General features: G+C 45.8%; 1 protein-coding gene across 11 annotated transcripts in view; it reads right to left on the bottom strand.

The window, feature by feature from the left end:
- Window positions 1–16592, bottom strand: part of MCF2L (MCF.2 cell line derived transforming sequence like) — a 1277242-nt gene that overhangs the window by 893539 nt on the left and 367111 nt on the right. The window contains exon 1 of one of the 11 annotated variants that reach the window (XM_086934393.1): window positions 7157–7299. The exons of 9 other annotated variants lie outside the window; for them this stretch is intronic. In XM_086934393.1, the coding sequence (XP_086790519.1) occupies window positions 7157–7208 (52 nt within the window). In that variant the 5' untranslated portion in view covers window positions 7209–7299. Of the gene's footprint in view, window positions 1–7156; window positions 7300–16592 lie in introns of those variants that run through there. One more of the 11 variants, XM_086934386.1, reaches the window with a different exon arrangement.

Genomic DNA, 16592 nt, shown 5'->3' with positions numbered 1-16592 from the left:
TGCCTTGCCTTGCACTAGTGTCCACGCCCTGCCTTGTTCTGTTTTCCTACAACACCTTGAGTTTTACTGTACATACCAGAGGGTGTGTTCTGAGAAAAGGAATTGAGAGGAAATTTCTATCACTTTAAGTATCTATTTCACTAGTCAATGAGTGTAGAAATTTGAGCAGAGACATCAAATCCTTCCCTGTTCCTGAGAGCAACAGCTCTTCCAGTGTACATAAAGATGTGCCAGCCTAAATTGAAATAGAGGTAATGGAAAGACTAGCGTAATTGAGAAAGAAAGAAATAATTTCAGCAGGACTGAAATCCCCAGAGTCAGAGACTACAACTATGAGGCTCAATGCCAATTTCGATCATTGCATGTCAACTGGCCATATGTCTGAAGGACTCAAGGAAGGCTGCCCTCTTCTGCACCTCATCTTTTGCATGCACATTACTCACTCTTAAACCACTTTGAACCCTTCGATCCAATCTTAATGTGTAAACTAGAGGCAAAAAACGCTGATCTCACTTCATAAAGGAGGAAATGGGAAGATCATTGCAATACATTCTTGCAGAGGAAATACTGAGTAAAATTACCCTTGCAAGACATCCCATACCGCACGCTTACTAATGTCATATTTGTATGATGCTTCATATCTCTCATATTAAATTTCCAAATGTTTTACACTATGCGTTTTTTATTTGATATATGAGCCCCCTCACCACCTCAATATGCCCTGTAGCATCTGTGCAAGAGATCTTGTTTGATCACTCACCAATGCAGACTTCTGTAACCTAACCAGAAGCTTCTGATGGTGCAGGTGTACCACGAGTGTGCACATATTGAACAATATGAAACTCCTATTGAAAACCAAATGCTGCCAGATGATCAGCGGTTCCACCTACCACTGGACTGTTTACGGATGTGTTATTGAACACACTACTGGGTCTCAGCGGATAGTCGTCAGCCGCTACCCATCAAGACTGATGGTGGATGTGGGCAACATTATGTCAATATTTGTCCAATAGGAGGTGAAGGTCGAAAGCCTGCAAACCAAGCGCATCTCTTATGAGGGAAAAGAGGCGGGGTCAGGGTAGAAGGTGGAAAGTGAGACGAGGGAGATATAAAAAAGTTAAAAAAACGTACCTGCTGCCCTCCACCATCGCGTCATGCCTGTCTGCTTTTCTCCACTCCCGAAGGCACAGGCTACCGGCCTGCCCTGCTGCCAATCCTGAAGCTGCTCTCACACGAGATCAGCCTTAGGACTGGCCTGAGCGCACTCGGTTTGTGCTCCAGGACAGACTGGAAGTCTCTGTCTGCTCTCGCCAACCCTTCAGCGTTCCTGGGTTGGAGAGAATTTCACTGCGCATGATGTTTTGGCCGGCCAAACAGTCATGTGCTGTGAAAGGAGTGCACATACCACGCCCCTCAGTGCCACTGTGGCCCCGCCCCAAGACTCTGCATGAGGGAAATGAAACAACAATAAAACAGTTTTTAAACCCATCTTATTATCTTTTTATTTTCATGATTTGGAGGGTGCTGGCGGGGGGGGGGGGGCAACGCTTCTTCCGACATATTGGACAAGCCACCCTTGCAAACGTTCCGTCAGAAGCGGTCGCTCCCTACAGCCCTGGTCTCCTGTGCTTACTGCTGTGCCTCTCTACTGCCTGGCTTACGCTGTGCTGCCTGGGTATCGTAGCGCTGCTCTGCTGCCCTGCAATTGATAGCGCCTGACTGTGCCTGCTCGCATTGTATGTGCAAAGTGCCTTTATTGCCTGGAAAACGTAGCGCTCGCATTACCTGATTGTATTAACCACTTGTGCCCCATTTCTTTAGTGCCTCTCTGCCCACAGCGTAATTTATTTATTTAATTCCCCCAACCGGTTTCCGGTTTCGTTTCTGCCGCCATTCTTGTTGTGGTTGTGCCCGGAGCCCGCCCTCTCCACCACGCACCCGCCTCCCAGCTGCTCCTCCCTCCCACTGAGTGACAAGGCTCTCCCCGCCGATTGAAGAGCTGTGACCGTCCTGACTTCCTCAGAAGCGGTCGCTCCCTACAGCCCCTGGTCTCCTGTGCTTACTGCTGTGCCTCTCTACTGCCTGGCTTACGCTGTGCTGCCTGGGTATCGTAGCGCTGCTCTGCTGCCCTGCAATTGATAGCGCCTGACTGTGCCTGCTCGCATTGTATGTGCAAAGTGCCTTTATTGCCTGGAAAACTTAGCGCTCGCATTACCTGATTGTATTAACCACTTGTGCCCCATTTCTTTAGTGCCTCTCTGTCCACAGCGTAATTTATTTATTTAATTCCCCCAACCGATTTCCGGTTTCGTTTCTGCCGCCATCCTTGTTGTTGTTGTGCCCGGAGCCCGCCCTCTCCACCACGCACCCGTCTCCCAGCTGCTCCTCCCTCCCACTGAGTGACAAGGCTCTCCCCGCCGATTGAAGAGCTGTGACCGTCCTGACTTCGTCAGAAGCGGTCGCTCCCTACAGCCCCTGGTCTCCTGTGCTTACTGCTGTGTCTCTCTACTGCCTGGCTTACGCTGTGCTGCCTGGGTATCGTAGCGCTGCTCTGCTGCCCTGCAATTGATAGTCTGTCACAACACCCTCATACAACGCCTTAGCAATGTCGGAATACAAGGAAAAGCTCTGGACTGGATCATCTCGTTCCTCGCCGGGAGAACCCAGAGAGTCCGCCTCCCCCCATTCAAATCAGAGGCCACCGAAGTCATCTGTGGTGTACCACAAGGATCTTCACTCAGCCCCACCCTCTTCGACGTATACATGAGTCCACTCGCATCCATTGCGCGCCAACACAACCTCAACATCATCTCCTACGCAGACGACACCCAGTTGATCCTCTCCCTCACCAAAGACCCCAACACTGCCAAATCCAATCTACACAAAGGAATGAAAGAAGTTGCCGAATGGATGAAGAACAGCCGTTTAAAACTTAATTCGGACAAAACGGAAGTCCTCATCTTAAGATCATCCCCTTCTGCTTGGGACGACTCATGGTGGCCACCGGCCCTGGGTACAGCACCCATACCCACAGATCACGCACGTAACCTGGGCTTCATCCTAGACTCCTCCCTCTCGGTGACCAGACAAGTCAACGCCGTCTCATCTTCATGCTTCAACATCCTACGCATGCTCAAAAAAATATTCTGCTGGATCCCCACTGAAACAAGAAAGACAGTCACCCACGCATTGGTCACCAGCCGACTGGATTATGGAAATACCCTTTACGCCGGGACCACAGCCAAACTACAGAAGAAACTCCAACGCATCCAAAACGCCTCAGCCAGAATCATACTGGACATTCCCCGTCATGCTCACATTTCCGGTCACCTGAAGGATCTCCACTGGCTCCCCGTCAACAAGAGAATAACGTTCCGTCTCCTCACCCACGCACACAAGGTCCTCTACGACCTAGGACCCGAATGCCTCAACACACGACTGTCCTTCTACACACCCACCCGACAACTATGATCATCCAATCTAGCCCTCGCCGCAATTCCGCGCATCCAAAGATCCACCATGGGGGGAAGATCCTTCTCTTACTTAGCGGCCAAAACCTGGAATTCTCTCCCCACTCACCTTCGACTTACACAGAACCACCTCTCCTTCAGAAAGCAACTTAAAACCTGGTTATTCGATAAGTAATGCACCACCCTCCCTCAAGCGCCTTGAGACCCTCTGGGTGAGTAGTGCGCTATACAAATTTCGGAACTTGAACTTATGAAGGCTCTTCTGATTCTACTGTGGTTCTTGCACCATTGTATGCTTTTCTGATTCCTTCTGCGGCTGTGACCAAAACTTTTCTGAGGGACTTGAGAGTAATGTTGCAAAGTGCATCATTTTGGTGTTAGCTCCTGCCTGACTTTATGAAGGCTTACACAGTTGAAAAAAGACTATGTAATTCCTTTAGCTTTATGTTTGGTTCTTAGAAAACAATGCTTAACGTGATGGATAATGGGAGTGCTGGCCTTTATTTGAATGTGTGAATACTCATTTTGGGTATTCATTAAAATAACTATAAAGCCATATTAAAAAGTAAAGTCATCGAGATTAGTATAATAATATAAGGGAGTCCATAATGAGAATAACCTATACTTGAACATCAATTATTAAAGGAAACAAAAGAAATAACTATCCAGAAAACTGGAATCTGCATTCATGCGCATGGTTTAATGTCGGCAAAAACAAAATGTCGCTTATAGGTAACAAGACCACAACACACTATTTCATGACACCACTAGTTAGCTAACAACGTCTCCACGTTCATCTTCCTCTGGTTATAAATTCCCATAAGTGTTTGAACAGCTGTACACACTTTAGGGGATCCAAACACTATCTGAGAATTCCAGAAACTACTTTCGACCACAAAAACACCAATGCACAAAAGTAGACATCAAAACGACAACAAGCATTAACAGTGAACAGGCCGAAATGCCAGCATGGACGGATAGAATGTTTGGGAGTAAACAAGTGCCAAGATTTTGGGATCCTGATATTAAATATGCACTCAGGTTGTGATTGGGCAGTCAAGATCATGACTGGACCAGCTTTTTGGGCTACCTTTAATTGGAGGCAAGTGTGCTTGAATGTGGTTTAAGTAAGAATGACATCAATCCAATTATACATCATTACTAACAACATATGGCTCTATAGCATTTATGAGTGTCAAGGGCACATTGAGCAAAGGGAGTTTTATTGTTTTATTTGTTATTTGTACATTGATGATATTTTCTGATTTTTGTAAATGTATTTTAATGTTATTCCTGCATGTTTTATTCCCACTTGCCTTGCATTTCGATTTTATCTTAGATTGATGCGCATAGTATATAAATTAAATACAAAAATTCAAATGGTTTGTGGAAATGCATTGGTATCCTACGGATAGTTTTCTCTTCCAGAAGCTGCAGGGAGTTTTCACTCACATTACACACATGGCAGTTCATGAACTCCAGTATATTTAAAGTAGTACTAAGAACATGTGCTTAGCGTCCAGTGTTTCCCACAAGTGTACTCCAGAGCAAATCCAGAGGGTGCAACACAACAGGGTTTCTTCCAACTGAAGACACTTGGTCTGTTGTGCACATTAGAGGATGCCAAATCATGCAGGCCGCCAAGAACAGGACAAGTCAGCCACGCTGTAGTTTGGGAATTTGTTTTCATCGTGTAACTGGGGGATGAGTCTCAGAAAAAGATGTTCACCTATCGAGATTCAATTTCAAATATCCCTCATGTGTAATTATTGGTAGAAATTGACTATGTATTCCTATTGAGAGGGCTGCACCGTTTTAGGAGTGGAATGTAATAAGGAGAACGTATTATTAAGTTGTTGATGAAGCATTTCTTAAATAACATATTTTGAGTCTCTGCCTCTCTTTCCTACACGGGTAAATCCCCAGGAAAATAGCCACAACGATACTATGGCAAAAAAGCTCTGTAGTGCCTGCTCCAACCTTGATGTGTCGGAGAGCCCCCCAGAAATAACATTATTGATGCATCCCTACTCACTTTCTTTATTCCCTTTGGAGTAGATTTGTTGGGAACTTGCAAAACAAGCAAGGCTCTTCCATAAAGTAAGCCGCCTCCGTAGTAAATTGGGATCCGTGGAATATTCTCAAGGTAAAGAGAGATACGCCCCATGTGGGTTCATGGAGGCATATTTTATATAGGATACCACTGTAAGAAAGGATGGTATGGATTTCACTCTTTAAAACGCCTCTCACTCTGCCAAACTTGCAAGCTTGGGAAAAGTCAAACCTGTGCCAGAAAACAGTAGAGGAATATTTGTATAAACTATTGAGTATTTCCCTAACGTGCTAGAAAACCGGTTTCTCTGACCACTGCTGAGACTATTTACAGGTATGTGTGAGGCATTTCCATTTACAGAACTTGTAGTGAAAGCAGCATAACAGGAGCAGTGTTTATTCACAGTGAGTAACAAGGGCATGTAATATTTACAAATTCCTAGAAACCCTTAATGAGGGAGGTGAGTGGCTGTTCATCACTTTGTGTTCCTCTTTCAGAACAACCTCAACAAATGTTGTGGCAGCAGACATGGCTTGTGCTTTATCGATTATATAAGTTTAATGCTGCAACATAAATGATCAAATATAAGCAGCAACTATCAGACATAATACAACCGAGATGCAGAAAGTGCATGGAATCACACTGTGCTGCAGTCCAGCGTAATCCAGGCAGTATAACGAGGGGTTAGATAGACTTTGGCAGTTCGTGCTCCTTGGTATTTTCTTTCAGGATCTCAAAGCTAGTCCTGCATAATAAGGTCTGTAAAGGAAGGTAGGTAAACGGCAAGCTTGGCATACAGAAAGGCAAAATGGTGGACAGACAATTAGAAGACAGAAAAACACTAACAAGTAAAGACAAATAGGGAAGAATACCAGTGTTCAGATTACCTGCCTGTCTGCCTGTCCACTCGTGAGTGCCTGTCAACGAGGCACAGAGACAAAGACAGTAATGTACAAAGACAGATATAATTTGCAGTCCTACAAATACACAGAGGCAAAGATATAGAAAACGATACTCAGAGATACAAACAAAAGACTGATAGATGTAAAGACAGGCAGGTGGAGAGCCAGGGAGAGATGTGTGGAACACACCGACAGCCGAAGAGCTGGGATACAAAGATAGACAGACAGATGAAACAAGGAGATAGAGAAGCAGGTGTACAGACAGTCAGGTAAGTCCTTATGTACACGGAGTTCGATAAAAAAAACATTTATATATGTACCGTGCGGCGTGTGGGATGCTGCCTTCAAATGGTTTATAATTGTATAACTGTGTAAAACAATCGTCCCGTTTTAACCTGTCACTTCATTTGCACCGGCCATTCAGGGATGGTCGTTATCTTACTCGCAGATCCTGCGAGGCGAATCACCGTTCAATGATTAGACTTGCGCTAACACAGCAGTAAAACGCCCAGAGCAGATGCCACCAGAGCCCACATCGGAATTATCATTATAAATAGCAAATTGAATTGCCCCTTCAGCGTACAGACTGCCGAGGAGCCGCTCACGCTGTGCAAGGTCACTAAATCAGTACAATGTGCCACCTTCATCCTAAATGATTTAATGAAATGCCCCACACCCATGGCCGCGCTGCGCATTAAAGAGGATTATTAAAGCCCTGCGGCTCCTCCTACCTGTGCCTCGGTACACCGCCTGTAATCTCTGCAGCAGGGCGTCCAGGGCCATGTCTCCGGGCCTCGGCCAGATCACATCCTCTTATGAAGCAGAGCTGCAGGGCGAGCATGCCCCTTCCACGGCCGCCTGCTCTGCGGCAGTGCTCCGCAGCCCTGCATGCCAATGACTCCCCTGGCTGTGGCGCGAGGTGCAGCCGCGCGCGCATGCAGGCAGTAGCCTCCTCCTCCTCTGCTGCGAGGCGCAGGCTGCGCTCGCGCCGGAGTCACCGCTGCGGGGTCGCAGGGCACTGCTGGCCTGCTCCCTAGCTGGGGCGCGCGGAGCGCCGCGTGACAGGATTCATCAGATGGCGGGAGAGAGATGCTGTCTTAACGCATCTCTGCCGCCCATGCATGAAGTAAAGAAAAAAAAGAAAACGAGAGAACGATGCGGGCAGGTGCAGCTCGCTCTGCAAACACCGTGTAACTTGGGAGCTTCAGCACCCACAAATAGAGAACACTGTAGAGGTAACTGTGCATTATGCCGGAAGAGTTAGTGCATTGAAGGGTCTGTGCCCTGATCTTCTCGGGCCGCTTCCTACATGTGATAATAGACCTACTTATTAGCATCACTGACCTTGTAAGCAGGGCTTTAAGTGGGCTGGGTCTCACCTGTGCCGAGCACCGGCAGTTTTTAAAAGGGGACCTCGAAACGGGTCCATAGCAGGCTCTGTTTTGTGCCCTGGCGGGCCGTTTTTTTCCGGACTGCAGTGACAGTAGGCACAAAGATATGCGTTGCTCACTTCTCACTAGTGGAGAAGTTCCGGCATGACGTCATGCCCCAGGTGAGAGTTGTATGGGAAGGGGAATCCTATAAAGAATCATTTTCTTTCTGGATTTTCTTTCTCTTTTAGAAACTCAGGAGCAGCAACATTGCCGTTGTGTGACCAGGGCTTTAGGTGGAAGCGTTTCCAATATTATATACAAGCCATAGTTGCTTATTTATCTGATGCAACTAACAACCATTAACACAGCTAATAGTCCTGACTTGTTGTAGGTATGATGTTACTTGTTGTATCATATATCTGGATGCAATGACAAACAGCAACATGCAAGTCAGGCTGCACACTATACTGAGCACAGATTTTTAGTTTACGTGTTTTTTTAAAGCTATTAATTATATTGGCCACGCCCCTTTGAGAGACCCTCCAGTTTTTAATCCCACTTAAAGCCCCGCATATAAGTATTTTACTGCTGCATTGTGTTTCACACATTCTCTGCTGATCTCCTTCTGTCCCATTCCCTTATGCAAACACATTCTGGACATTCGTGCACTTCTACACAGCTCATGCACCTTTTGCAGAACCGCAAAATGGCACCACAGCTGGGGCACTCCTCTTCGGCCTCGCTTAACAGTCACCCCGCTGCCTAAACTCCTTGCCACTGCAGGGTTGAAAGTACCTGGCGCAGTAGCCAAGTGATGCCTTGATATGCCTCATTTCAGCATTTCGGACTGACTTGGTATGTTGTGTCCCCCCTTGTGTAGCATGTTGAGGTATGCACAAGTTGTTGAGGTTATCCATGGTGGTCCCTTATGTCTTTCTAGGCCAACGTTTTCTGGGTTACCACTGAGACAACTGTAGGCCTTTTAGCAGCTGTTTTTCATTTGTCCCTGTTCTGTTCTTGCCTCACTCTCCCAGCCTAAGTCAGTACAACGAGCAGCCGCGGCCGGTAGTGGGAGTACCTGCCGGGCGGTGGCGTAGGGAGGGGGAGGGGCAGGGTGGGGCCTAGTAATGTTGGATTACGGAGTTTAACAGGTAAGTAAACATATAAATAAATAAAACAAATTTTGTTGCGTGCACTGCATCACCAAATGCAATGCAGTGCGCGCAAAATTAGTTTTATTTATTTATATGTTTACTTACCTGTTAAACTCCGTAATCCATACATTACTACCCCACACCCTGCCCCTCCCCCTCCCCACGTCACCGCCCGGCAGGTACTCCCACTACCGGCCGCGGCTGACAGCAAGGTTGTTGTCAGGTTCAGATTAGTAAAACCTTAAATGGAAGAGGGAACTCTCTGCACTCAGACACTGGATCAAGCTAGTCTGGATGGGGCAGACATGTGGCATGAGAGAACCAACAAAGCCTATGGCGAAAGGCAGGTACTTGTTTGCAGTTGATTGGATCCCTAAATAATTAAAAGTGCTAGATAGGGTCACAGTAGCCGGATGAAATGGGTGCATATAAGCTCGATACAAGCTAAGTGGGAGGCAAAATCTATAAGTGTGCTAACAAACTCTTCGGAATTACTGCAAACCAGTTTATGATATATGAGGCACTTGTCAAAGCTGTCTATCTGATGTTAAGGAAAAACTAAAAGAAACTCCCAGCTTCTAACTTATTTCAGCTCATAGCCTCCACCTAACCACTCACTCGAATGACCCAACAACAACAGCCATGGAACACCTCCATTTCCAGATCCAGACCAACCCCCACACCACCCTCCGCAGCACCCTCATCGAAAGACTTCCCGGAACTTATCAGCCCATCACTGGTGCCATTGTAGACCTCATTGCACCCCAGGCTCTCGCCTTCTATGAATACATATTACTCGGTGACCTCCACTTCCACCTGCCCAACCCCAGTGATCAGAACACCACATCCCCTCTGGAGAACCTTGCCAATATCGAACTCAAGCAGCTAGTCACTGCTCCAACCCACACAGCAGGACACATGCTTGACCATATCTTCTCCTCCAGCGGGAACTCACTTACAGCCACACCACCAAGCTCCCCGGAACGACCACCACTGCAATCACTTTGCCTTTGCTACTCCCACCGTTCACCACCACATTCATCATAGCTGGAACAAGGCCACCAAAGAACATCTCACCGTGTTTCTCAGCACTACCACACAGCCAACATCAACAAATACCAACACATCAGCACGCAACCTTCACTGTTGGATCTCCAACCACTCCGACATTCTGGCACCCCTCAAGAAGGCACCAGGCAAGTAACCCTCCAAGAAAGCCAGCTGGTTTACTTCTGCCCTCCATGAATCCAGACACACTCGAGAAGGGATGGAGGAACAACAAAACCCCAGAAAGCCATGCAATCTTTAAAACCGCCATCAAAGCACACCACCTCCTCCTCAAAACCACAAAGAAAACGGCCCTCCAAGACAGAATCAATGCCAACGCACACAACAGCAAAGAACTCTTTGCCATCTTCTAGAAGTTTGCCTGGGCCAACAACATGGATACAGATGTCCCACCCTCCCAAGACCTCTACAACAAATATGGCGCCTTCTTCCACCACAAGATCAGACAAATCCACAACAGCTTCGACACCCAAGTCCCTCACCACCACACACAACCTCCCGCACCCCAACAGACCCTGCTCAGCTGGACTCCACTTACCGCAATCGAGACACTCGCAACCATGAAGAGCATGCACTTCAGAGGCCCATCAGACCCATGCCCGTATCACATCTTCCATAGAGCAGCCACCTCCAAAGCCCCAGAGCTTCGCCACACCATTAGCTGCTCCATCGAAACTGCCACCTTCCCAGACGACTGGAAACATGCCGAGATCACCCCCCTGTTGAAAAAGCCATCTGCCGAACCGACTGACCTCAAAAACTTCAGCCCAATCTCCCTCCTCCCTTTCGGTCAAGATCATTGAGAAGGCCATCAACGCACAACTCTCTGAGTTTATTGATGGGGACATCTCTCAATCTGGCTTCAGAAGTAACCACAGAACCAAGACCACACTGCGGAGTGCCCCAGGGCTCCTTCCTGAGCCCCACCCTCTTCACGTCTACATGGCCTCCCTTGTGGCCATCATCAGAAACAATGGACTCAACATCATCTCCTACAGCGACGACACCCAGCTCATCCTCTCCCGCACCTACAAACCCACAGCCACCAAAATCAACTTTCAAAGCAGGATGAAGGCTGTTGCCACTAGGATGAAAGATATCTGCCTCAAACTCAACTCGGACAAGACCGAAGTACTCATCCTGGGACCCAGGCCCTCAGCCTGGGACAACTCCTTTGTGGCCTATCGTATTGGGAAATCCTTCAGACCCCCACAACCCACGCATGTAGCCTTGGCATCATACTGGACTTCTTGCTCACAGTGAACTGCTAGATCAACGCTGTGTCCTCATCCTGTTTCCACACGCTCTGCCTGCTTCTTCGAAATACTTTCTGATGGATACCCACAGAATCCAGAAGGACAGTCACCCACACACTCATCACCAGTAGATTCCACTACATCCACTACAGCAGTGCACTCTAAGCCAGCGTTACTCAGAAACTGCCCCGGACACTTCATAACATACAAAACGCCGCAGCCAGACTGGTCCTCGACATCCCCTGCTGCAGCCAAGTAACACAACAACTCTAACAACTCCACTGGCTCCCAGTCAACAAGACATGCCTGTCTCCTAATACATGCCGACAAAGTTCTCCATGACGCAGGACCAGAACATCTGAAACACCGCATCTCATTCCACGTTCCACTCGGGTAAATTCGCTCCGCCCAACTTCCCCTGGCCACGTCCCACAGATTCACAAGATCATAACCTGAGGAAGATCCTTCTCCTACCTCACCAACAAGACCTGGAACACCATGCCCCTCCAACTCATGCAATACCCATCACTGACCCAATTCAGGAAGGATCTCAAGACCTGGCTCTTCGACTAATCTTCCAAGCCCAGATGGATCAGAAGCCCCCCCCCCTCCCTTCACCGCCTTGAGACCCTCACGGGTGAGTAGCCTCACCCTACAAACTCCTGATTGATTGATTGATAGTAACACATGGGGAGGGTATAAAGGCAGTGTCCCACTAAGAGAACTATGGAACACAAAACTCGGAAGAAATCTGTTGGACACTGACTGGGTGACATCGTTAGAATACACCAAAGAAGTGACTAGAAATTTCAGGTTTAAATTTGCTCTATTCACCCGCAGGAAACATATCTGTCACCTCAACAGTTAGCTAGGATATATAACGTAGCTGGAGATTCTTCCCCTAGATGCAGAGCTCACTATGTAAACTTCTATCATATGGTTTGGGAGTGTCCCATGGTCAATGAATATTGGACTAGCAATAGTACAATAGTGTTCCTAGTATTGGATGTTACCAATAGATGGCTGACATTCAGACCACCATTGTGCTTATTATTGAATTTATTTGGATCAGAAAAGTACAGTTCCACAAATACATTTGCTGACCTAGCATGTGTCCAGGCCAAGGGGAGGACATCTATTTCTTGGAAGGTGTAAACGACTTACATAGATTGGTGTTTGCGTAAAATGACACGCTCACTAGATTGCAGCAACAAAAAGGGGTAGAGAGGAATGCAATTCCTGGAATGCTAGTTTGTTGGCCTTGACCAATAAACTAGACTAGATGCCACCATGAATAGTCAATCGTGTTCTCCAAGGAAGTACACGAGGGAGATCATGGTTGCAATAATGTCATATTCTTCTTCCTCGCAGCACAATTAAACGCTACTAACAGCAGAGGGTACACTATAAATAAATGATCAACAAACCCTCACATTCACACTATGGTAATTACCACCTTGGGTGCTACAGGCAATTCCCGCTGGGTGCTGACATTCTATGAACTCCATTATTCATGACAAGGTCAACTCGTCATAAGCACAGCCCAGGCAAAACCCATGACGAGTTGACCTTGTCATTAGCACTGAAGGGGTTAATTAACTGTGAGTGAGCCAGTATGCCTGTAAAGAATCACCAAGGATTCAAAGCGGATTGTTAGGACTCCGATAAGGTTGGGCCACTGGCAAAGGTTCTAGGGATGGAACATCATCAGAAAGCCCAAGCTTTGCCACACAGAGTTGCAATGTGGATTGGTGACCAAAACTAGAGAATCTTGTTTGGTTGTACTCCAGAGTATTGGGAAAAGTTGTTTCTCATACACTGAGCCCACACCAGGTGACGGAATGACTTGACAACACAATAGAAATCTGCAAACCCTTTCCAATAGTATGAGCAGTTTTCCTATGTTCCACTCTTCCTTTCTCTGAGCCCTCGACTCACTTTCACCCGACTCATCCTCATTCTTTCTAAAACTCACATCCACTTTTCACCTATTTTTTTACTACTCTTCTCCAACCACTTGCACACACACTCCAATTTCACACGCACATTGTCAAGGGGGACCTCTCCATCTCTAATGTATATCCCTTGCCAAATCTATTGTTAATTCATACCCATCTGATCATTACTGAATTCACATGTTCCTATTCCCCATCTGCTTCATCCTCCAGGAAATGCCTCAATTTTGAACTGGAAGTCACCCTTACTTCATTACTGCTCTGGATGTATAATGCCCTAACTTCAATCCCCGAAACCACACAGTGTAATCACTTGAAAAACATCATCTAGCAAGGTTTAAAACACATAATTTCTCATATTATGAGAGATTTACTAGGTTCCGCGATGATGCCAACCTTGCCTAAACTGCAATCATTGCAACAGTGTCATTAAAGGTAACAGTATCCAACACCCCATGAAAGGCCACAACATCAAACTTCAAGTCAATGCCACATGTGACTCCACGAACTTGATTTACGCCTTGAAATGCCCCTGTGGGAAATTATATGTTGGCAAAACAGAACGCAAAATAAAGACATGCTTAAATGAACATAAGTCCAACATACGGTTGAAACTTGAGAAATCTAATGTTGCCATGCACTTTGTCGAATCACGCCACACCATCGCACAACTCAAATTTATTGTATTGGAAATTCTCACGAAAAGAGAAGGAATCGACAACCACAAACTACTATTAAAAAGAGAACTGGAATGGATCTATCGATTGCAGACCTTGAAGCCTCATGGTCTCAATGATCGCATTGAATATAGTTGTTATCTCTAATGTACCAATGATGTATTGTTTAACTGTTTACTTTGCTCCTTACTCTCCACTTCCTACTCCCTACCTTCCTCACTTTATGTATTTTGAATTAGCTCCTTTCACAGCTTACACCCCACTCCAACATGGCCGCGTCTCCGTTTCCTTAGTCCTCTGTTTTTTTAGTCCCTCGTTTAGTTCAATAGCCCCTTGTTGTTTTCTAACGCGTTGCATTAATTGCCTCCACCCACAAACACACTTGACAGCGACCTCACAGCCGCATGGATAGCGGGCCCCGCTACGCGTTACAATGAAGTAAGTTCCCCGCAGTTCCAGATAACTTTTAAGCGCACGCTGTTTATTCGTTTACTTTTTCGACTCCACGCGGTAAAATTTCCAGCACTACCTATTCCCTCACGTTTAATAACCGAGCACTATTCAATTCACTCGGGTAATTTAACATCCGCACTCCCCCACCGATAGCACGAGTAAACCCTGGCCCCTAACCCATGGCCTCGAACCTCTCCCTTACCTAATCCCTTTTGCCTTCCTCCACAGCACTCCCTGATCAAGGGCATTTCTGCCCGAAATGCATTGGAGAAAGTTCATATATTAACCCTATGGATTTATGCTGTGTCTGATATGCTGCTAATATCAGTTTAAAGACATTGGATAAACTTACAAAGAATAAATTAACTAAACCTTTTCCCATGTTGTGAATCATATTATTGATCACCCCCGGAGTGCCTCATCAGGGGATGTATCAGCGGTTCAGGTTACTAGTTCATTGTGGTCATACTTGATATGATTTTTACTTTCCCTTCTTTAAGGTGGGACTGTCTTTCATACAGATACTCCAATGATATGCACCTACATCATATTTCGTACAGCAAAGTGTAGCTTTATATCTAGATACCCCTACTTTATTTCGGGTGCAAGAAGCGCTATTGATTTACACTTACGTTTAGTACACCTTTAGGGTTCATAACCCAATGTATGACTGTATTGTTGCTGATAGGGGTAATGTTTTTCTTTCTTTTCATTATTCTTTGCTCCTTTTTTGTAAAATGAAACTCAATAATAATGTATTAAAAATGATATGAAATTATGCTAGCAGAAATGTACTCGGCTCATTCTACTTCATAACAGTGGCTGCCATATTGAAGATAGACGCCAACCAGGATACCAATGCTGACCCTCCTGGATGCCAAAGAACAAGATTCTTTCACCAACAAGGTAACACACAACAGACCACCTGATGAGATCAAATGAGGTCGGCAACAAGGCTGAGATGGGGAACCGAAATCGAGGAAACAAGAAAGACGAGGGAACACAAGCGGGTGAACAAACTAACAAACTAATTAAACCACAAGATGCTGCCTACACATTAGAGGTTACATTTGCTCTGCCACTACTAACCTGGAAGTGGACCCTTAACCAGGAACCCTGCTTTCCTTTAGGACAGCAAAACGCCACTTCCATGTCTTCTAGAGATTCCATTCTTGACCTTGGTAATAACAGGTAACTGATATTTTTTGAGGAATCGTACTACAATGTCTCCAATTTTCTCTGTTCATACTTTGCACTACGTTCTTTGCTTGTAGCTGTGAAGCAATATTGTCAATCTGGCTTCCATACCATATTCATTTAGTAACAGTATTTTCACATGTTTAAATTTACCACCACTAACCAGCACAATCAACTTTCCACCAGCATCTTAATTTTGGACTTATCTTTCAACCCTACTTTTCTCCCTTCTCTACGGTCACTAGCCATTATTCTCCAGGCACTCAATTAGTTCACCTATTGCCTTTCCAATCCCCCATTCTCAGGCATTAGGAACTCAAAGGTTTCAGCACCCACCTCGCAACCAGTAGGAGCCCCTTAAGACTCTGTGATAAGCCTCCTTTTTCTCATTCTCACTTTCCCTTGGTGACATTATTTCCTCATTTGGTTTCTTCTACCATTATCTCCTTTCCTACTTTTACACTTTACACCCACCTCCAGCCACTCATCACTAACGGCTGTATGTTATTATGGTCACTCATGCTGATCTCCTCTAAGATGGAGGTCCAACACTTTCTATCTTTAACTGTTACTTTCATTCACGTACTGACACCTTTCACTTTCTTCCAGACTCAACAATTTTCTACATTAGCAAGAAATGTCAGGATTCTTTTAAGCCCATGAATGAAAATTAAAGCCTAAAGTAACAAAACATCTACTGCGGTTTGTTATAACTACTGAATGCACACTAGATACAAATACACCATTTAATAAAGACAATATATTCCTCAACTCATTATTGCAACAGCCTTGTCTGCTGAACATTAATCTTATAGTTGACCTTCCCCAAAACTGCTTCACTCCTGCAGACAAGATCGCAAACTTTGAAATCCAAACTATGAATAAGTTACACAAATACACACCCCACCTCAGCGTACCGGTTGACTCAAAATCAAGAATCAGGCTTTAAACACACAAATCCACACGCCACCTCAGCGCACCGGTTGGCTCAAAACCAAGAATCAGGCTTTAAACAGTTTCATGATACTTGTATT

The sequence above is a fragment of the Lissotriton vulgaris genome, chromosome 8 (assembly GCF_964263255.1).
Source record: "Lissotriton vulgaris chromosome 8, aLisVul1.2, whole genome shotgun sequence".
NCBI lineage: Eukaryota > Metazoa > Chordata > Amphibia > Caudata > Salamandridae > Lissotriton > Lissotriton vulgaris.
Note: the sequence above shows the minus strand (reverse complement) of the source record. Positions and strands in the feature narration are given on the sequence as shown.